Below are 21,727 nucleotides of genomic sequence, written 5' to 3'. Positions count from 1 at the left end.
TTCCTTGTATGCCTCCCACACCCAGCCTTGAGCAAGGCATGCCAATGGAGTACAAGTTCTTGACAGAGGGTGACAAGTGTCTCCAGGCCCCCTGCCCCCAGAAGAAAGGTCTGGAAGCTGCCTGGTGTGCTTTGGGACCAGAGACACTGGTCCTCTCCAGGCAACCCTGGGTGGGTAAAGGAGGCCTTTGGACTTGGCTTTAGTGGTTGGGTGAAGTCAAGGCCAGAGGCTCAGGTTCTGGGTTGGGGGGAGTGGGTGCTGGGAAGGTCAGTCTTAGGTTTGTCATCTCGCTCATCCTCACTTCTTCTGAGAAGGCCCTACACTGTGGCCAGCAGGGCAATGGCATGATGCTGATGAGGTGGCTGCCCGAGTGAGGCCCCTGCCAGGCCCCTCGTGGAGGGGTCTTTATAGGCAATGAGAAGCCAAGAAGGTGCTGAGGGATGCCCACGCTCCTGGGTCGGGGTACCAGGGAGGGGTCGGGGCAGATCCTCTGCGCCTGGGTGAGCATCCCTTGCTCACCATGTACCCATGGCAGGTCACCCCTTGAAACAGGCCTGCCACTGCACATCCCTCATAGGGTGGTGCTGATCAAGTGGCAGAGCATACGGTGGAGCGCTGGGCATGTGTGAACTGCCATTGGGAGAGCTGTGGTTGTTATTCTGCAAGACCCTCACTCCGCATGAGGACATTGTGTCCTAGGGGCCTCGGCCATATGCAAAGAGAATTACAGGACCCACAGCCACTCCAGTTACTCAACCAGACACCGTACCAAGATCCCTCAGAACCCAGGGGAAGGGCGTGATGCTCGGACGAGGAACCCTTCTCTTGAGGTTCAAGTTATCGATTTTTTTCTTATGAATCATGCTTTGTGTGCTGTATCTAAGAAATTGCATAATTCAAAGTCATAAAGATTTTCTAGTATGTTTTCCTCTAAAAGTTTTAAAGGTATAAAATTTAGGTTTTTTCTAAAAAATATTTTATTTATTTTTAGAGAGAGGAAGGGAGGGAAAAAGAGAGGGAGACAAACATCAATGTGTGGTCGCCTCTCGAGTGTCCCCCACTGGGGACCTGGCTCACAGCCCAGGCGTGTGTGTCCTGACCAGGATTGAACCCATGACCCTTTGGATCGCAGGCTGGCACTCAGTCCACTGAGCCACACCAGTCAGGATATAGCTTTAGGTTTTATATTTAAATTTATAATCAATTTAAGTTCATTTTTGTATATGGTCTGAGGTATGGATTGAAGTTAACTTTTTTTTGTATGTGACATCCAGTGCCATTTGTTGGAAAACTATCTTTTCTCCACTGAATTGCCTTTGTGGTTTATTGTAGATCGATTGACCTTACGTTTACGGGTTTATTTCTGGTCTCCCTTTTCTGCCCCAAGGATCTGTCTGTGTCATTGCACCAGCACAACACTGCCCTGACTACTGTTGCATCATAACACAGTGTACCATCTGGTTTTATGAGCCTAAATCTGTTCTTTTTCAGGGTTGTTTTGACTATTCTAAGTTCTTTGCATTTCCCTATGAATATTAGAATCAGTTTGTCAATTTGCAACAAAAAGCCTGTTGGGATTTTAATTTGGATTGTATTAAATTGCCAGACCAACCAGGGGAGAGTTGATACCTTCATAAAACAGATTATCCTGAGCACATGATCAGATAGGGTTATGTCCCCATGAACCCATCCTGAGTTGAAAATACCGTAGGTCGAGAGTGAACCCTGCACGGCGCTGCCAAGCACTTGAGCACCCGCTGGGAGCTGTGGCTCCCCGCGTCATGAGAGTGCTGCATGGCAGCCATATTGAATAGCCCAGGAAAAGATCAAAATTCAAAATTCTAAGTACAGTTTCCACTGAATGCATATCACTTTTGAGCCATTTGCAAAGTCAAAAAGTCTTAAGTTGAACCTTTGTTAGTTGGAAACTGTCTGTACTGAGTCTTCAGACCCGGGGACATTGAGTATCTGCTCATTTACTTAGGTGTCCTGAAATTTTCTCAGCAATGCTTCAGTTTTCAGTGTGCCAGCCTTGCACATATGTGTAGATTCCATCAGATTTTCCCCATAGGAGGTCAAGTGTCTGTGATCAAAGACATCTTCCTTCTCTCCTCGCCATTTTGCAATGGTGAGCGGGTGGTGGGGTAGGCAGGCTTGCCTCAGCGTGGTGTGAGCTGTAGGTTTTCATAGACGCTCTATGTTGGGGTGAGGAAGTTTTCTGTGTCCCTAGTGTGCTGAGTTTGTATCAAGAAAGTATGTTAGATTTTGTCAAATGCTCTTTTGTGTTTATTAAGATGTTGGTAATGTTTTCTTTCTTTAGTTTGTTTGTATGGTGAATCACATTGATAGGTTTTCAAATGTGAAACCACCTTTTCACTCCTAGGTTGAAACCCACTTGGTCATGATGTATTATTCTTTTAATATGTTGTGGGATTCCATTAGCTAATTGGCTAACACTTTGTCCAGAATTTTGGCGTCTGTGTTCAGAAAGGATATTTGTCTTTAGTTTTCTTGTAATGTGTTTGACTTTGGTATCAGTTAATGCTGGCTGCATTGAATAAGTTGAATTTTTCAATTTTTTGGGAGACTTTGTACATAATTGGTATTATTTCTCCCTGAAGTGTTAGATAGAACTCACCAGTGAAGCTGTCTGGACCTGGGCTAAGCTGTCAATTTATTGGTATAAAGCTGTTCACATATTCCCTCATTTCCTTTTTAATGTCTATACAGATTTCATAGTGACATCTTTCATTCTGGACATTGAGAATTTGTATCTTTTTTCTTGATGGATAGAGATTTTCTCTATCTCTTCTTAGAGAACTAGCTCTTGGTTTTATCAATTTTGCCCGATTGTTTTTCTATTTTCTACTTCATTGATTCCACTCCAAATTTTCTTGTACTTACATGGGTTTCATTTTTCCTTCTTTTTAAAATATATTTGATTGATTATGCTATTACAGTTGTCCCATTTTCCCCCCGTTATTCCCCTCTGCCCTGCACACCCCCTCCTACCAGCATTCCCTCCCTTTAGTTCATGTCCATGGGTCATACATATAAGTTGTTCTGCTTCTCCATTTCCTATACTATTCTTAACCTCCCCCTATCTTTCTTCTACCTACCATCTATGCTGCTTATCCCTGTACCTTCTCCCCCTCTCTCCCCACCCACTCCCCCACTGATAACCCTCCATGTGATCTCCATTTCTGTGATTCTGTTCCTGTTCTAGTTGTTTGCTTAGTTTGTTTTTATTTTTGTTTTTGTTTTAGGTTTGGTGGTTAATAACTATGAGTTTGTTGTCATTTTACTATTCATATTTTTAATCTTCTTTTTCTTAGATAAGTCCCTTTAACATTTCATATAATAAGGGCTTGGTGATGATGAACTCCTTTAACTTGACATTATCTGGGAAGCACTTTATCTGCCCTTCCATTCTCAACGAAAGCTTTGCTGGATAGAGCAATCTTGGATGTAGGTCCTTGCCTTTCATGACATGGAATACTTCTTTCTAGCCCCTTCTTGCCTGTAGGGTCTCTTTTGAGAAATCAGCTGACAGTCTTATGGGGGAGCTCCTTTGTAGGTTACTGTCTACCTTTTCTTTTACTACTTTTAAGATTTTCTCCTTATCTTTAATCTTGGATAATGTAGTTATGATGTGCCTTGGTGTGTTCCTCCTTGGGTCCAACTTCTTTGGGACTCTCTGAGCTTCCTGGATTCCTGGAAGTCTATTTCCTTTACTGGATTGGGGAAGTTCTCCTTCATTATTTGTTCAAATAAATTTTCAATTTCTTGTTCTTCCTCTTCTCCTTCTGGCACCCCTCTAATTCAGATGTTGGAACATTTAAAGTTGGAACATTTAAAGTTGTCCTGGAGGTTCCTAAGTCTCCTCATTTTTTTAAATTCTTATTTCTTCATTCTGTTCTGGTTGAATGTTTCTTTCTTCCTTCTGGTCCACACCGTTGATTTGAGTCCCAGTTTCTTTCCTGTCACTCTTGGTTCCCTGTACATTTTCCTTTATTTTACTCAACATAGCCTTCATTTTTTCATCTAATTTGCAACTATATTCAACCAATTCTGTGAGCATCCTGATTACCAGTGTTTTGAATTGTGCATCCAATAGGCTGGCTATCTCTTCACCGCTTAGTTGTATTTTGTCTGGAGCTTTGATCTGTTCTTTCATTTGGGCCATTTTTTTTTTTTTTTGTCTCAGCGTGCCTGTTATGTAGTAAGGGGCAGAGCCTTAGGTATTCACCTGGGTGGGGTAACCCACGTTGCTGTTCTGTGACACTGTATGTGGGGGAGGGGTCAGAGAGGGAACAGTGGTGCTCTCTGCTGGTTCCCAGTCACCTCCCCCGCTACCCACAAGCAAACTAGGCCCTTCTGGTGCTGATTCCTGGGTGAGTGGGCTTGTATACATTCTAGGACCCTGTGGGTCTCTCCAGTGAACTCTCCTGTGAGGCTGGGAATTTCTCCTGCTGCCTCAACCCCCCATAGGTGTTTTCAGAGGTTTGAGGCTTTATTTACCCTCACTGGAACCCTGGGTTGTGCGGTCTGTCTTACTCCTCAGTTGTTCCTTCCTGTTTATCTGCTTGTGAATGTGGGACCCACCCAGTCTACAATACCCCGCCTAGCCAGGTCCACCAGCAACCGCCTTGCTATGAGTCCTCTCCACCTGGCTGCCAGTTTCCACCCCTCTTACTGGACTGGATGAATGTTTCTTCTTTAACTTTCTGGTTGTTGGACTTCCATACAGTTTCATTTTCTGTCAGTTCTGACTGTTTTTTGTTTTTGAATTTGTTGCCCTTCATTTTGTTGTGTGAGGAGGTAGACAGAGTCTATCTACACCTCCGTTTTGGCCGAAAGTACCTAATTTTTTCTTCTTTAGTCTTAAGATGGATGCTCAGACCATTGATTTGAGACCTTTCCTCATTTTCTAATATAGGTAGGTGTTCAGTGATGGATATTTCCCCTAAGTACTGCTTTAATAGATTTTCATATGGTGTATTATCATTTTCATTTAGTTTCCTCAGGTATGATGTGAGGTCATGAGGTCATGCTGCTGTGCTGGAACCTCCAGGTTGTCGGGGTGGGCAGCTGCTGCCAGGTTTACAAAAGGCTATGTGCCCTGACCTCTGTCTGGGGACCCTCTTCCAGGAAATCAAGTCCAGGAGTGAATTCACTGAAAGGGGAAGTCTTGGGTGCACCTCAAAACTGACTATTTACTTGACAAGCTGGTAGAAGGTATCAAGTGAGTAAGTGTGGACAGTAGTGAAAGGGCAGTGCAGCTGTGGGCAGCTACTGGACGCTGCCTTGTGCTGCTGGTTCCACATTCCTGGATGGGTATGCAGAGCAGGCTTAGTGCTTTGAGGACTGCAATGGCGCACTCAAAGGATCTGGAGGGACAGGGTGGCAGGGAAGTGGAGGTATGAGTTGGCCTGCAGCTTCTTTCGCTCTCTGGCCCAGGGCTCCTTGGGTGTGGGCAGCCCTGGCTCTGACTCACACCTTTCCTTTTCCCAAGGCCTTGGGACCCCTCCCTTCTTCTTGGACCTCCTTGGCTCCCAGGAGCTTCAGGTCAGTGGCTCCCCACCTCTCCTGGCCTCTCTGAGCCTTTGCTCACTTTTAAATGGAACCACCTGCAGGTAGGTGGAAACAGAGGAGAGGCCAGAGAAGTGACTCACCAGGCATGTTTGGTGGGAGCCCTCCGGGTGGCTGTGCATTCACGTGTTCACATGTTCACTTGTTCATGCTGGTGAGTGTGCCCTGGACTCTCCCTCCAGAGCAGCTCAGTGACAGATGCAACAACTGAGTGCAGATAGAGGGGGGATGTCATTTGAACTGTGAGCCAGGTCAAGAATTCCTCAAGTGAGTGCATGATGGGAGTTGAGAAGCAAGAAGGTCCTGGGTGTGGTTCCTGTGATCTAGGCCCGCCGGCCCCCCCCCCCCCCCCCACTCAGGTTGGAAGTGGGTGGAGTCCTGTGTGGGTGGGGCCTATTGCAGGTGGTGGAGTTGGAGGCACTGGCAGGGTGGCAGAAAGATAGCAGGGGAGCCAGTGTGTGTCTGGGTGGGACATGGACCATGTTGCCTGAACAGGAGGAGGGGGAGAGGACCACATCAGCAATTCTCACCTTTGGGTACATGGGCCCCTATGAAAAGCTCATGGAAACTGTGGTTCTGTTACAGAGCACAACAAGGGGGGCCTGGGAAGATATACTATTACTGAAAGAAGCCCCCAGGTCCGTTATGTCCGCCGCCAGAGGAAAGACGTCTCTCAATGCCAGAGATTTGTGAAAAGGAAAGGAAATGTTTATTTAATGCTATACAAACTTAAAGTAGTGACCTAATGTCTTTATCAAAAAATCCTAAAGTCCCTTAAAACACCCACAAACAGACACAGTCCTTCCTTCCTTCCCCCTTTGCCCAGTCCAGACTACTGTATCTCAGGAAAGGAAATAGAAGTCCATGGCTCAGGCAGTCCTCTGGTTATTCCCAGTTAGTACTCCATCTCGACTGGGAGACCTCCCTGGGTTCCTGGCACCCTCAGCTGAGTCGCCAGGATCTCTGCTAAAACCAGGCAGTGGTTCCTCCTTCTAAAGCTGCGGGGGTCCCCACTCTGGCAAAGGCATGTGGTCCTCTCTCCCCAGGCCACGGGAGTCCCCATTCTACCAGAGCCGCGTGGTTCTCCCTCGCAGGGCTGTGGGAGTCTCCACTCTGTCAAGGCTGTGTGGTTCTCTCCCTCAGGGCCGCGGGAGTCTTCACTCTGCTAAAGCTGTGTGGTTGTCCCTCTAATGGCTGCTGCATCTTGGTTTAAATCCCCACGCCAGTCTTCTTCTGCAGCCCCATTTCTGATTCCTCCCACACTCGGCTTCACATGCCAGAACTCATACCCTTCCAGCTTTACTGGACTGCCATCATGAGTCTGGGCAGGTGTGGCCCCAAGTCCTGGAGCCAATCATCTCCAAGCTCCCACGCAGGTGCTGTAACTTGGGGGACATGCCCCCCAGTTACCTCTTGGTGGGGAAGTTACTTCCATTCCCTTGGCTCTGAGCATGGCCACAGCTATTTAACATATCTAAGTGACCAGCCAAAGGCTATAGATATGTTAAATGACCATGCCAGAGGTTAGCTGCAAGGCTGTTGCTATGAGAAACAGCTTTCAAAGGCCCTGCTCCATGTGTCCCTTCCCCCAGCCCACACCTGAGGGGTGGGAGGGAGGACATCCAAAAATCTCCTGGACACCTTAAGTTCTGGACCCCATTTTAAATGCCTATTTGGGGGTCCCCCCTCTTGGCTGCACCCTGTAATAGTTCCTCTTTCGCAGAAGTCACAACACAAAAGCCCTTTACTCTTTACTTCAGTTTTAGGATGTTCACCGAGCTCTTAGACTAGCTTGCAGCGGGCATGACTTGGCTGATGAACTTGGAGATGCTGGGGCTGTAGGTGTGCTTTGAGTAGGTTTAGCTACGGAAGCAAGAGGAGGGCTGGCCAGGGCGGGGATGGATGGCAGCTGATCTGGCCTGGTGCACATTGTGATCCAGGGTATGTCTGTCCTCTCCTGGGGACACTGGTCCACCTCCGACTTTCTTCATCTGCATTGCAGTAGCTTCTCAGGCCAGCAGTCAGGCCTTCTCTATGCCTCAACTCCCACCCTCTGGCCTGCACTAGAAAGAAAACAAGCAGCGCCCTCGGCATCTCCAAGTGCCACGCTCCACACATGCACCCATAGCATTTCTCACACATGCTCTGAGCGTTTCGTGTGCATTAACTTATCCTCACAGCAACATGGTGAGGTAGGTCATTATTAGCTCCATTTTATAGGTCAGGAAACTGAGGCACAGAGACAGGAAAAAATCCATTCAAGGTCACAGAGCTAGTAAGTAGAGGAGCTGGTGTTTGAACCTAGAACCCCCTATTCTTGTCCAGCAAGCTGTCCTGCTGGGTGCCAGGGTAGATGCTCAACAATTAGTAATTTAATAAACATGAAATGAAGGAGCCTCTGCCTCACTTCAAATGCAGCATTCGAAAAATCCACCTTCATTGGCCCTCACTTCAAGGATATATTGGAAATTTAAACTGCAATAAGGAAGGTATTTTCGGAAAGGGGCCTCACTTTGGGGGAGGTGCTATCCAGGCTTCTACACAGGCTCCACCGGTCTATTCTGATGGGTCTGGCTTTTGTCCTGTTGACACAGAGGAAGGGGCTGGTGCTGGTGTTGTCAGTGCATGAGGCATCCTTGGCTTTAATTATCATTATTAAATTGCATATATTACATAAAAACAAGTACCCTTGTTATGAATGACTTTCTATGGCTCCCCCCCTCTTTTCAAAACATTCTGCTGTCACCCTGGCTGGTGTAACTCAGTGGATTGAGCACGGGCTGCGAACCAAAGTGTCGCAGGTTCGATTCCCAGTCAGGGTACATGCCTGGGTTGCAGGGCATGACCCCCAGCAACTGCACATTGATGTGTGTGTGTGTGTGTCTCTCTCTCTCTTTCTCTCTTTCTCTCTCTCTCTCTCTCCCTCCCTTCCTTCCCTCTCTAAAAATAAATAAATAAAATCTTAAAAAAAAAACACATTCTGCTGTCTAGCACAATACCTGACTTGTGGTAGATCCCTCAACAAATGTTGGGTAAATGGGTAGATGGATGGATGGATAGGTAGGTGGATATATAAGGGCTGGGGGCTGGGTAGGTGGATGGACTAATGGACTGAATAAAAAGATACTTCTCCTAGCCTTCCAAAACTGGAGACTTTCTCTGGTCTTTGAACTGTAGGCATTGAGAAGACATCCCAGATCGCCATCTTTCTCTCACTGGTGCTCACCCACATGCCTCCCATCTCTCAGTTGTTGTCACCCACCCTTGCTGTGTCCCCAGTGAGATGCTCAGTTGCAGGCTGCTTAGAAGGTCCTGGGTCTAATAGTGCCCTGGGTTGTCAGCATCCCTGAGTGAAGTCTCCCGTGCACGACACTGACTGTTCCCTGGCGCTGGGCTGAGCACACCGTGCAGACGCTGCACCACCCCCAACAGCTCTCCCTCGGGTCCGTGTTGCTGTTTGGAGTGGAGGAGATGGCCCAAGGCATGCAGTCTGTAAAGACGGGCCAGAACCCAAGCCTGGGCCTGCACTGGTTTACACGCAGATGTCCCAGGTCAAGAAGTCACCAATGTAACCAGTCACACACTCTGGCTTATGCCTGTGGCTCTGGGCTTCACAGCCAGCTGGCCACGGGTCTCAGTGGCAGAGACATCGCCATGTGATGTTGATGGCTTCTGGTTCCAACATGTCACATTGTTTCGGAGACTTACCAAAATCAGATTTATGTTTCCCTGGGGACACTGAGGAGCGTTATTTTTCTGGCTAATGGGGCTGCCCATCTTGGGGGCACATGGCATGCAGCAGAGACGTGCTGGAGGCCTGACATGTGAATTCCTTATGCAGTGGCTGCTGAGGCTAAGTGAACAGTCCTGGCATGTGGGCGACATGTGCACAGCTCCTGGGAGGGTGCCTCTGGCCCCTCTCACAATAGCCACGGGCACACGGGCCTCCAGGAGCCTCAGCTAGCACAAGTGCACGCGCCTGCCATGGTAGGGCTGCCTGCTCCTGCCCGCCCTAGGAGGGTGGGCTGCACTCACTGCTGCAGCCAAGAGTCTCCATACAAGGTAGCAAGCTTACTGTGGTCTCATTGTCCAGATTTTTCATTGCTAACTGGATGCCTAGGTTTTAATGTGAAAACTATGAATCTTGAATTGTTAGATCAAATATTTGTGAAGTGCTGTGAGTTTGACCAACACCCATCTTGGGCTACCAGTTGTGATCTGTCTGAACCCAAGGATGCAGTCCCAAGGGTGCCAAGAACAGAGCCCTGCAAAGTGTGAAAAAGATCTGGTAAGGGCTATAGGTGCTCACCTCTGGGGATAGACTGTGGAGTTGCCTCCGTTAAGGGCAGACCCAGCACCAGCAGTAGTCTGCCCTTAAAGGATGGCCACAGGGCTTCCCCAGGTGTTGCATGGGTCTGAGAAGTCAAAAAACTCAGTACTGGCTCTGGGAGCCGAGAGCCTGAGGGCAGTGATGGTCTCCGGCGTGGTGAGGTGCGAGTGCCCACATTTTTCCACCTATCACCAGCCTTCCTGCCAGCCTGGAAGGTGAATAGGGAGTAAGGGCTAGTTTTTGTATTTCACTGCTTACTTGGTGAGGCAGCATACACAGAATGAAGCGGTTTGCCTACAGACACAAAGCTGGTTGGGGACCCTCAAGGCTGGAATGAGGTCCCTGGATTTCCATCCCATTCGTTTCCCTCCTGCTCCACCAGCCTCTGCCCTGTCTCTTCCGCCCTAGCATAGAGGCTGTGGGAGAGATTTGCTTTAAAAAAAAAAAAAAAAAGGAATCGACATTGTGGAGGAAGAGGACTGCCTGCTGCAGAGCTGAGCTGGGTGAACCTGGTTGGGGGTGTGGGAGAGGCAGGGTTGCAATGTGGTAAACACAACACAAGGCCCCAGTTCAATTTGGATCCCAGGCAAACAACAAATGCAAAATTTGGGACAACTTATATAAAAATTTCATTTGTTGTTAATCTGAAATTCAGATTTACCTGGGGGACCGATATTTATCTGGCACCCTAACAAGAGGGAATTGGGCATGGGATAGGAGAGGGTGGGGCAAGTTTATCTCCATTTGGGGATTTTGGAAATCTAGAAGATACACAAAGCCAGGAGCAGTGACAGCAGAGCATCATGTCATTCTGCCTCCTGCCACATGTGCACACAGCCTGTAGGACGGTGACCTACATCATCCCACAGCCAGCCCCTGGCAGCCAGCCCCTGTAGCTGTGCTCCTCAGCCTGCGCCTGGCCCTGCCTGGGTCAAGTGTACACAGCTGGGCATTTGGGGAAGGGAGGAGGCAGCCCAAGGCAGAGAAGGAAATTCATCTTGGATCCAGCGAGGCCACAGGCTGATTGCCTTGAAATCACAGCCTGACGCACACAGGCAATGCAGAAGGCAGAGTGTTACAGGTATAGGGCTCACACTCCCGACGCTTCAGAAAAAAGGCCAGTTTGGCCCATGAACTTTGTACCTCTAACAATAGTAGTTATCCGTGGGATACCCTCTTGTCTTTTTCCTTTCCCATGGGGCCTGTGCCCAGGCCCCATCACCTGTCCTTGTTAGATTGCTCCAAAAGTGCATCTGTCATTTCTCTTTCTCATAGTTCATTATTAGTGTACAGGGGTACACTGGATTTTGCATATTGGTATTATTGATCCTGTACCCTGCAAGTTTACTGAATTGGATTATTAGTTCTAACAGAGTTTGTGTGTGTGTGTGTGTGTGTGTAGTCTTTAGGATTTTCTATATATAATATCTTGTCATCTGCAAATAGTGAGAGTTTTGCTTCTTCCTTTCTGATTTGGATGCCTTCTATTCCTTTTTCCTGTCTGATTGCTCCAGCTAGGGCTCCCAATGTTACATGGAATGAGAATGAAGACAGTGGGTGCCTTTGTCTTGTTCTGGCCTTGGAGGAAAAGGTCTCAACTTCTCACCACTGAGTATGACATGAGCTGTAGATTTGTCATATATGGCCTTTGTTACGTTGAGGTACATTTTTCTATACCCCCTTCATTGAGGTTTTTTACCACAGATTGATGCTGAATTTTATCAAGTGCTTTTTCTGCATCTGTGGAGATAATCAAGTGATTTTTACCCCTCATTCTGTGAGTGTGGTGTGGCACAGCAACTGGTTTGCAGGTGTCGAACCACCCATGCATCCCTGGGAGCAGTCCCACTTGGTTATGGTGTGCCATCCTTACATTGTATTGGGTTTTTAAAAATTAATTTGTTGTTGAGGTATAATTGACATACAACATTATAGTTTCAGGTATATAACATAATGATTCAATATTTGTGTATATTGTGAAGTGATCACCACAATAAATCTTGTTAACATTCATCACCATACATAGTTACAGAAACTTTTTCCTTATGATGACAACATTTAATATTTATTCTTTTAGCAACATTGAAATATGCAATAGTCTTATTAACTTTAGTCACCATGCTATACAGTACAGTGCCTGGACTTATTTTATGACTGGAAGGTTGTTCCTTCTGACCCCTTCACCCATTCCCACAACCCCCTGCCTCTGGCAACCACCAGCCTACTCTCTGTGTCTGTGAACCTTTTTTTTTTGCTGTTGTTACATTCCACATGTGAGTGAAGCCATAGGTGTTTGTCTTTCTCTGTCTAAATTATTTCACTTAGCATCATGCCCTCAAGTTTCATCCACGTTGTTACAAATGGCAGCATTCAATCTTTTTATGATGAATAATATTCCATTGTACATGTGTGTATGTTATGTGTATGTACAGGCCCCCCCCCCCCCCATTTTCTTTAGTTGATGCATTGCCAAATCCTGTTTGCTAGTGCTTTGTTCAGGATTTTCTCATCTAGGGTAGTCAGGAGTATTGGCCTGAAATTTTCTTTTCTTGTGGTTTCCTTGTCTGGTTTTGGTATGTTGACCTTGTAATACTAGTTTGGAAGGGTTCCTTTCTCTTCTATTTTTTGGAAGAGTTTGAGAATGATTGGTGTTAATTATTTAAATATCTGGTAGAATTTACCAGTGAAGCCATCTAGTCCTGGACTTTTGTTAATTGAATTTTTTTTATTACTGATTTCTATTTCTTCATGATTTAGTGTTGATAGATAGTATGTTTCTTGGAATTTATCCATTTCTTCTAGGTCATACAACTGTTGGCATATAAGATTTCATAGTAGTCTTTTATGATCCTTTGTATTTCTGTGGTATGATTTGTAACATCCTTTATTTTTTATTTTATTTACTTAACTCCTCTATTTTTCTTGATCAGCCTAACAAAAGGTTTGTCAATTTTGTTTACCTTTCCAAAAACTAATTCGTACTGTCATTGATTTTTTGTTTCATTTTTAAGATTTATTTTGCATTGTATTTTTTTCCATTTCCATTTACTCCCCTTATTCCCTCTTCCACCTCCACCCATTCCTCCCCAGCACTGTTCTTTCATATTGTCCTCTTAATCTCTATTTCATTATTTTGCTCTGATCTTTTTTATTTTCTTCCTTCTACTAACTTGAGACTTTATTTGTTCTTCTTTTAATAGTTCCTTGAGGTATAAAGTTAGGTTGTTTGTTTGAGGTTTTCCTTGTCAATTGAAGTAGGCCTGTATTGCTATGAACTTCCCTCTCACAACTGTTTTTGCTGCATTCCATACATGTTGATGGTTGTATTTCCATTTTCCTTTGTCTCGAGTTATCTTTTGATTTTTCTTTGGACTTCTTCTCGGACCCACTGATTGCTGAAAGGGCCTCTCTTCACTCCTCTGCCCAGCTGCTTTGGAGGGTGGCTGCGTCTCCCAGGGGACCTTCAGGGGGAATCCTGCACAGGCCGTACTGCTGCCCATCCTGCAGTGCGACCACCCAGTTGCCCTCCTGATTTAATGCAGATCAGCTCGGCCGGTTTGTGTGCCATGGGGCACAGATGGGAACTCAGCTCCACGTGTTGTCCTGGTAGACTCTGAGCTCCCTGAAGGCAGACCTGGCTGTGTGCCCATTTCTGGAGCGCCGCCCACAGTGCCAAGCCCACACCAGCGGGCCCCGGAGGAAGATTGGCTGAGTTGGGTTGAAACAACGTGGCCCACCAAAATAAAAAACTTTTGTCATCAAGGGACAATAAAAAGAATGGGAAAAGACTACTCACAGAATAAAAGTAGTAAAATTTGTAAATCATAAATCCAATAAATATCTACAGAATATATAAAGAACAAAAAGATAATCAACACAATTTCAAAAATGGGCAAAAGACTTGAATAGATTTTTCTTTAAAGGAGATATTCGAATGTGCAATAGGTGTATGCAAAGATGTTCACTGTCATCATTGGTCAGGAGGGAAATGTGAAGCCAAGCCATGACTTGACACTTTACACACACTAGAATGGCTACAGTTTTTGAAAATGGAAAAATAACAAGTGTTGGCAGGGCACGGAGAGATCGCAGTGCCTACACACACTGCTGATGGGAGCGTAAAGCAGTGTGGCCGCAGTGGGAAACGGCCTGACGATGCTGCGGTAGGTGAGACAGACACGCTCCCCAGAGCAGCACACAGACACCTGCGCGTGGGTGGGCACCGCAGCACTGTTTCTGACGGCCCAAAGGGGGAACATCCGCAGTGTCTGTCCGCTTTGGGGTGGATAAACAAAATTTCTTATTTTAATGCAAGGGACTATTACTCAGTCATAAAAAGGAATGAAGTGCTGACACGTGCTACAACACAGACGAACCTCAAAAAAATTCTGTTAAAAGAAACCAAAGTCAAAAGTCACATATTGTGTGCTTCTGTTTACATGAAACCTGCAGAACAGGTGGATCCACAGAGACAGAAAGTAGATTAGGGGCTGGAGGGTGAAAGCTGACAGGCTAGGGTTTCTGTGTGGGGTGATGGAAATGTTCTGGATTAGACCATAGTAGTGGTTGTACAGCTAAACACCACTTTGAAATTTTATTTCAAAATTAAAAAACAAAACAAAGCATAGTGGTCAGAATATGAAGGCTGTGACCCTGGGTCCTGCAGTGTCCCCTGGAGGTCACTGGGCCCTGGAGCCCTCAGCCTGCCCTCTCAGAGTGAGTCCCGAGCTGCCCAGTGTGGGGTGAGCAGACCCCACAGCCCACAAACCAAGGACTTATTTACCTTCTGGGGAATTGGGTAGCCTGGCCAAGGCCCAGGATCACCTCACTCACTTCTCCTGGACACCTTCAGCCTGGAAACCTCTCCCCACCTGTCACATACCAGGAAACCTGAGGACAGGTGCCAGAGCTGCCTCTGGGGCAAAATCATGGGCTAACCTGGAGCTGCTAATCGCTCTCCCACTGATTGAAGGAGCAAGGCAGGTGCATTGGGGAAGCCAAGCAGGTAGCTGGCAGAATCGGTGCTGAGGCCATGATGGAGGCACATAGACCCCAGATCCAGGCCTCCTGTAGTGACCCAGGAAAAAGGGTACTGGACAGAGCACAGCTACCTTGTCTACCAGCCATCTTCTCTCCAGCCCCTCCTCATGCATGTACCTCTTGGCACCCACTCCGTCTCTCCTTGGTCATTCACCAGTGTGCATGGTGCAGACTGGCAGTGACCTGGGTGCCTGGCAGTGGGGGTGTTAGAGATGAGCAGGGCAGGAGGGGCCTTCATTAAAGCTATCTGTTTACTTCACTTCACTGTTAGCTGTTGAAGGTTTATTGTAGGTGTGATTAGTTTAAAAATAAACTAAAAAATGACCCGCCTCACAGATCCTCTGCCACTGCCGCTTGCCACCGCCTTGGACCTTCCACTGCCCAGCCATGACCAACCCCACTGTGTTCTTCTACATCGCTGCCGACAGTGAGCCCTTGGGCTGCATCTCCTTCGAGCTGTTTGCAGACAAAGTTCCAGAGACAGCAGAAAACTTTCATGCTCTGAGCACTGGGGAGAAAGGATGTGGTTATAAAGGCTACTGCTTTCACAGAATTATTCCAGGACTTATGTGCCAGGCTGGTGACTTCACACGCCACAATGACACAGGGGCAAGTCCATCTACGGGGAGAAATGTGATGAGAATTTCGTCCTGAAGTGCACAGGTCCTAGCATCTTGTCCATGGCTAATGCCGGACTCAGCACAGACGGTTCCCAGTGTTTCATCTGCACAGCCAAGACTGAGGGGCTGGGCGGCAAGCGTGTGGTCTTCCGCCAGGTGAAGGACGCACAGAGGTTGTACCAGCCGTGGAGTGCTACAGGTCCAGCAATGGCAGGACCAGCCAGAAGATCATCATTATCGACTGTGGACAACTCTAATAACTTTGACTCGTGTTTCATCTTAGCCACCAGACCATTCCTTCTGCAGCTCTGGAGAGTACCCCTTCACCCCCATCTGCTAGGAATGTTCTATAATCTTCATGCTCTCAATGCAGTTCATTGGGTTCCATGTTTTCCTTACCTCTTCCGAGTCTAGCTGTTTTGCAAAGTTTATGATTATGAAATTAAACTAAAATTGAGAGCTTGAAAGTCTGTGCCTTGGAGGCACCGGGAAAGCAGGCGTAAGGATGTGGGCCACCCCTTCTTGGCCCTGCCCTGGTAGGGGGACGTTGTGCGAGAGCAGCCCTTGGGCTGGGCTCAGGGCTCAGGGCTCAGGGCTGGGTGGTCTTCAGGCTCCTTCGACAGAGCCTTCTGTCTGTTCTCAGCAGCCTCTACCCTGCTGCACCCCTACTCCGCCCTTGAGCCCACTGCAAGCATTGGGGCTGTATGCTGTGGCCCTCCCTCAAAGGGGCGCCTTTCCTGGCTGAGGGCACCTCCTGTGCTGCCAGGTCTCTTTCTGCTTCATGATGTGCTTGGGGTGTGTCTGCTGGAAGAGGGTGCAGCATGGTCTACCCAGACGGGACTGAGGACATGTGGGGATCCCCGCAGAGCTGAATGGGTCCATAGGGCAGGTGCTCCCTGTCCTGTTCCCTCCTCAGCCTCAGAGCCTCAGGGCCTGGGAGCACTGCCCCCCTCACTTCAGGTTTCTCCCAACGCACACCTCACATGCCTTTTTCTCTTCCCCATTCAGGTTGCAAGATGGGAACAGAAAACCCGAAAGCTGAGCCAAGCCATGGGCTCCCCCTACCTGGCCTGCTACGTGCTAGGTGGGGTCATCTTGCTCCTAAACGTCCTGCGCTCATACTGGTAAGCCCGCCCAGGCTGTGCTGCCTACCAGTCAGCTCGCTGTAAGAGCCCGGGGCTGCTGCGGTGCAGGGGTGGCCAGTGCAGGGGTTGCTGGGGTCCATTAAGACTCTGGAGACTTGTGTCTGAATGTACAGGGAATTCTGCTCTCTAAAGCCCCATGCCACAGCCTGCTATCCCTTCCCTGTCGGGGCCATCAAACTCCTATCAGCAGAGGGGTCCTTGTGACCTCGGAAAGGGATGGCACCACCTCCCTGGGATTCAGACACAGAGGACAAGGCCTGTATGGCCCCCAAGCTTGCATCCCTGGCTTCCAGTTTATAGACAAAGCCACTGTCGGAGTCCCTTCTGGTGAGTTCCAGGCAGGAGGCTGACCAGTGTCCCTGAGGAGGTGGGCCTCACCCAGACCTGGGCTGGTATTACTGAGTCCCCCTCAGGACCTGGGATGTATTATCCCTGTCTTCCTGCCTTCGAAGACAGAGGCCAGAGTGGGCAAGCTTGTTCCAGATAATGAAGCACAACCTACGCTCGGGACATGGGAGCAAATGCTGTCGCCCAGATGCAAGACAGGGGTTTCTGGGGTGGGATGAGGCTGTGGAGAGGTGGAGTGGTAGCAGTGGTCATATGTGGCCATGTCCAGCATGGCCTGTCCCCGAGCCTGGTTCTCACCTCCTGGGCTTCTGTGAGACCCACAGCAGCAGTGTACTAGCTCATGGAGTGCACATGGTCTATCTGGGTGGTGCTTTGAAAAAAGAGCACTGGTGCATGAGGGGCAGCACATAGGAGTGGTGAGGCTAGGGGAAGGCAGAGGGCTGGAGAGAGCCTGGCCCCTGGGGGTGCCTGGCACCCTCAGGGCCTGTGCACAGCCAGGACAGTGCTCGCATCTCAGCTTGAGCATGCAGTCTGGGCCAGGTGACTGTCCAGAGGTGCCAGTCTGTGTCCTGAGGCAAGAGTATGGGCATGGGCAGCTGTGCTGCCTCCTACCTTTGGTACCCTGTAATCACCACAGCTGTCCAGGGCTGGGCGTTTGAGCCCAGGCATCACAGGGGTGCCGAGGCTGGTGAGTGGCTGAGCCAAGAAACCAACCCAGCTGTCCCAACCGACCGACTATCCTGGCCCTTTCCAGGAAGCTTCTTGCTGTCTTAGTGCCGAGTTCTGGTTTCCCCGCCCATCCCTAGCTCAGTAATGCAGTCTCCCTCTTCTCACTTGAACAAGCCAGAAACCTAGGAGGCATTTTTGATTGTATCCTGATGTTACCAGGGAGAGACTCAAGTTCCCCGCTACTTCCTGCCCTGAGCTTGTTCCTCAGTTCTGCCTCATCTACAAGAAATTGATTCAAGTAAGAGACAAACACGTATAGTGCAAATGAGATAGCAAGCTTGTTTATGAAACACACAGGTGCAAAACTACAGGTAGGCTTTGACTAGTCTGAATGCCCCGTGTATAGGGAAATAAAGTTGTTAGTAAGTTTGTTCTATACACTTGAGTCGAGGCTACAAGTGGGCACTCAGCTAATTGAGTGTGCCAACTATTGGGGTTCAGGGGTTATATACCTTAGTCAGCTTCTAGGTTCCCCCTCCTTCTTCCCCTTCTATACCTTGGGAATAAGGTACAGCTATAAAGACTTTCCTTCTCTGTTAGTAAAGGCCCTTTGTCTCAGTGAAACTGCTACAGAGGCTTCCTTTCCCAGCACAGAGTCTCAACTCCCCTCTCTACCTGCACTATCCCTGCTTGTGATGTTCAGAATCCCCGGCAATCTTACTGGACTAGGCTCAGGACCGCTGAGTCAGTGGGTGAGGCACAGCTGCCTGCTCCTCTCTGCCTTAGTTTACTACCTGTCCTCCCTAGCACTGCCATCTTCCTGTACAGTCCAGTAGCACAGTCTGGAGTCGGCCCCCTTTGCCCTCCCCGTCTCTGGACTGTGCGCAGTGGCCTTCCTCTGCACAGCCTTGTGGAAATCTTGTCAGAGTAAGAGTCAAACTGAGTCATCCCTGCCTGGCCCCTGGCCCCTGGCTTCCCATTGCAGTAAAAATAACATGCAGATCATCCATGGCCTGGCTAATTCAGCTCTGGTCATCTCCTGCATTCCCACAGCAGGGCCTCTGCCCCAGCTCTCCCTCCCACATCTTTAGGGTCTGGCTTCCCCTGCTGCATTAGCTGTCAGCATCCATGGTGCCCCCTGGGGAGCCCTGCTGACTATATCCTGTGTGCAAGAAGCCCATGGTGCCTTTGTCTATATCGGTGGACTGCAGGCTCCATGAGGGTCACAACTGTGTGGGTCTCGTGAGCCACGTTATCCCCAGAGTGGAATGCTGACCCTGCCTCAGCAGTGATCAGTGAGTACTCAGGATAAATTCAGAGTGGACTGGGCCTGCACTGGGAGTCCAGCTGACCCACGACCTTGGAGAGAGGTCATGGCATGGCTGGAAGACTCCAACAAGATCTCTAAAAACTGGCGAGACTTCCAGTCAAGATGGTGGCATAGGTAAATGTGGTGTTCACCTCCTCACACAACCACATCAAAATTACAACTAAACTACAGAACAATTATCATTCAGAACCTCCAGAAATTGAGCTGAATGGAAGTCCTACAGTTAGGGAATTGAAGAAGCAGTCACATCAAGACTGATAGAAGGGGTGGAAAGGGCTGGTCCCGCACCCATGTGTGGCAGACAGAAATCAGAAGGGATAGCTCAGCTGCACGTGTGCCCCCTGGGGAGCAAGGGGTCCCAGCCATACAATAGGCCCCCAGCCCAGGTTCCAGTGCTAAGAAGAAAAGTTGTCCTAACTTCTGGCTGTAAAAACCAACAGTTGAGGCTGAGAAGGAGGGCTTCTGGAGTCCCAGGCAGTTCCTCTTAAAGGGCCTGCACATGGACTTACTCAGACTTACTCCCTCTAAGTTCCAACACTGGGCAGCAGCTTAAAAGGCACCAAAGACATATGGGAAGGAACTGGACTGTCTGGCATCAGGGCGAGATCTGGGGGGACAGCTTTCTCCCAGACAGAAGTCCTGACAGGCCACTGCTTCTCTGCTGAGCCCTCCCCCACAGAGCTGGCAGGCAGGCACCATTTCAGAGACTCCATCAACCTGGCTCACACTGTTTGCCCTCACCTGGTGACCCTGAGACCCAGAACCACCCAGCTTGTGGGCCCACTCAGGCTGTTTTCAGTGGCTTTTCCACATGAAAGGCCTATCTTGGCTCATGTTCCTGATTTTCCTAAAATCTCTCAAACAAACAGCATCTGGCCTCAGTGAGCCCCATACCTCTCACTAAGTGGCTCCAGACCTGGCACTAGCAGTAGCCAGCCTTGGTTCACAGCTTGGTTTTACCTGGGCACCTCCAAGCCCACACAAATGGTAGCCATCTGTGGATCACTTTATAGCTCATGCTGGATGGCCCCAGGCAAAACACAGGCAGGGCCAACCTTGGCCTGCACCTCCCAGGAGGACCCAGTGTTAGCACACCCAGTAGACAGCCTCTGACCATATCAAAGCACTGCGCAACTACCTCCACAAGTGATACAATCAGGGCAAACACAGCAGGCACAAGAGTGCCACTGAAGTAACTTCTGTTCTGTAGCATGAGCCCCTGCTCAGCTGATCCTCCTCGGTGGCTGGTGGTCACAGCCAGGCCTTGCAGCCATTCAGCCTGGGGGTAAATGTCTCCCATTGACATGCCAACAGCAGTCAAGGCTCAACTACAACAACAGGATGTACACACCCCATACAAGGGGTGGGGACGATGCATCCCTCAAGTGCCCAGCCTGGGTGATCAGGAGGCTGTGCCACTGGACCCTACTGGACACCTGGTACATTAGGCCACACTACCAAGCCTGGGAGATGCAGCAGCTCTACTAATACATAAAAACATACCCAAGGAGGCAGCCAAAATGAGGCAAAGAAACATGAAAGAACTGAACAAAACTCCAGAAAAAGAACTAAACAAAATAGAACCAAAAGCAATCTACTAGATGCAGAATTCAAAACACTGGTTATAAGGATGCTCAGTGAACATAGAACGTCAACAGCATAAAAAAAGGACCAGTCAGAAATGAAGGATACACTAACTGAAATGAAATGAAGAATATTTACAGGGTATCAACAGTAGAGTGGATGAAGCCTAGAATCAAATCAGCAATTTGGAATATAAGGAACACCCATTCAGAGAAGGAAAAAAAAGAATAAAAAAAAATGGGGATAGTGTAAGGAGTCTCTGAGACAACTTCAGTTGTACCAGCACTTGCATCATGGGGATGCCAGAAGGAGAAGAGAGAGCAAGAGATTAAAAACATATTTGAAAAAATAATGACAGAAAGCTTTCCCAACTTGGTGAAGGAAATAGATGTGCAAGCCCAGGAAGCACAGAGTCCCAGCAAGATGAACCCAAAGAGGCCCACTCCAAGACACAGCATAATTAAAATGCAAAAGTTTAGAGACAAAGGGAGACTCTTAAAAGCAACAACAGAAAACAGTTAGTTACCTACAAGGGAGCTCCCATAAGACTGTCAGCTGGCTTCTCAACAGGAACATTTCAGACCAGAAGATACTTGTAAGAAATATTCAAAGTGACGAAAACCAAGGATGTACAACCAAGATTACTCTACCAAGCCACATTATTATTCAGAATCAAAGGGCAGATAAAGTGCTTCCCAGACAAGAAAAAGCCAGAGTTCATCACCACCAAACCAGAATTGATGAAATGTTAAAGGGTCTTTTTAAGAAGAAAAACATATATCAAAAATATGAACAATAAAATGGCAAAAATACATATCTAACAACAACTGAATCTAAGAAAAACCAAAATAAATGAACAAACAGGACAGAAACACTTACAGATACAGAGAACATTTTGAAGGTTGTCAGATGGCAGGAGTGGGGGCGGGGGCTGGGTGACAAAGGTGAAGGGATTGAGAGGCACAGATTGGTGGTTACATACAGGACAGTCACAGGGATGTAAAGTCCAGCACAGGGAATCCAGCCAGTAATAGTGTAATAACTGTGCATGGTGCCAGGTGGGTAGGAG

The 21,727-nt window shown here is 48.2% G+C and overlaps 1 protein-coding gene and 1 pseudogene across 4 annotated transcripts in view; both read left to right on the top strand.

The window, feature by feature from the left end:
- The window catches only part of PEMT (phosphatidylethanolamine N-methyltransferase), a 77,476-nt gene that overhangs the window by 42,743 nt on the left and 13,006 nt on the right, over nt 1-21,727 (top strand). For all 4 annotated transcript variants that reach the window (XM_028534324.2, XM_036032853.1, XM_036032850.1 and 1 more), the window contains exon 3: nt 16,591-16,706. In XM_028534324.2, coding sequence (XP_028390125.1) covers nt 16,591-16,706 — 116 coding nt within the window. The remainder of the gene's footprint in view (nt 1-16,590; nt 16,707-21,727) is intronic.
- On the top strand, nt 14,197-16,034 carry LOC118502064 (annotated as a pseudogene).

This window comes from Phyllostomus discolor, chromosome 8 (assembly GCF_004126475.2).
Source record: "Phyllostomus discolor isolate MPI-MPIP mPhyDis1 chromosome 8, mPhyDis1.pri.v3, whole genome shotgun sequence".
NCBI lineage: Eukaryota > Metazoa > Chordata > Mammalia > Chiroptera > Phyllostomidae > Phyllostomus > Phyllostomus discolor.
The sequence above is the reverse complement of the archived record's forward strand: the minus strand, read 5'-3'. Positions and strand labels throughout refer to the sequence as shown.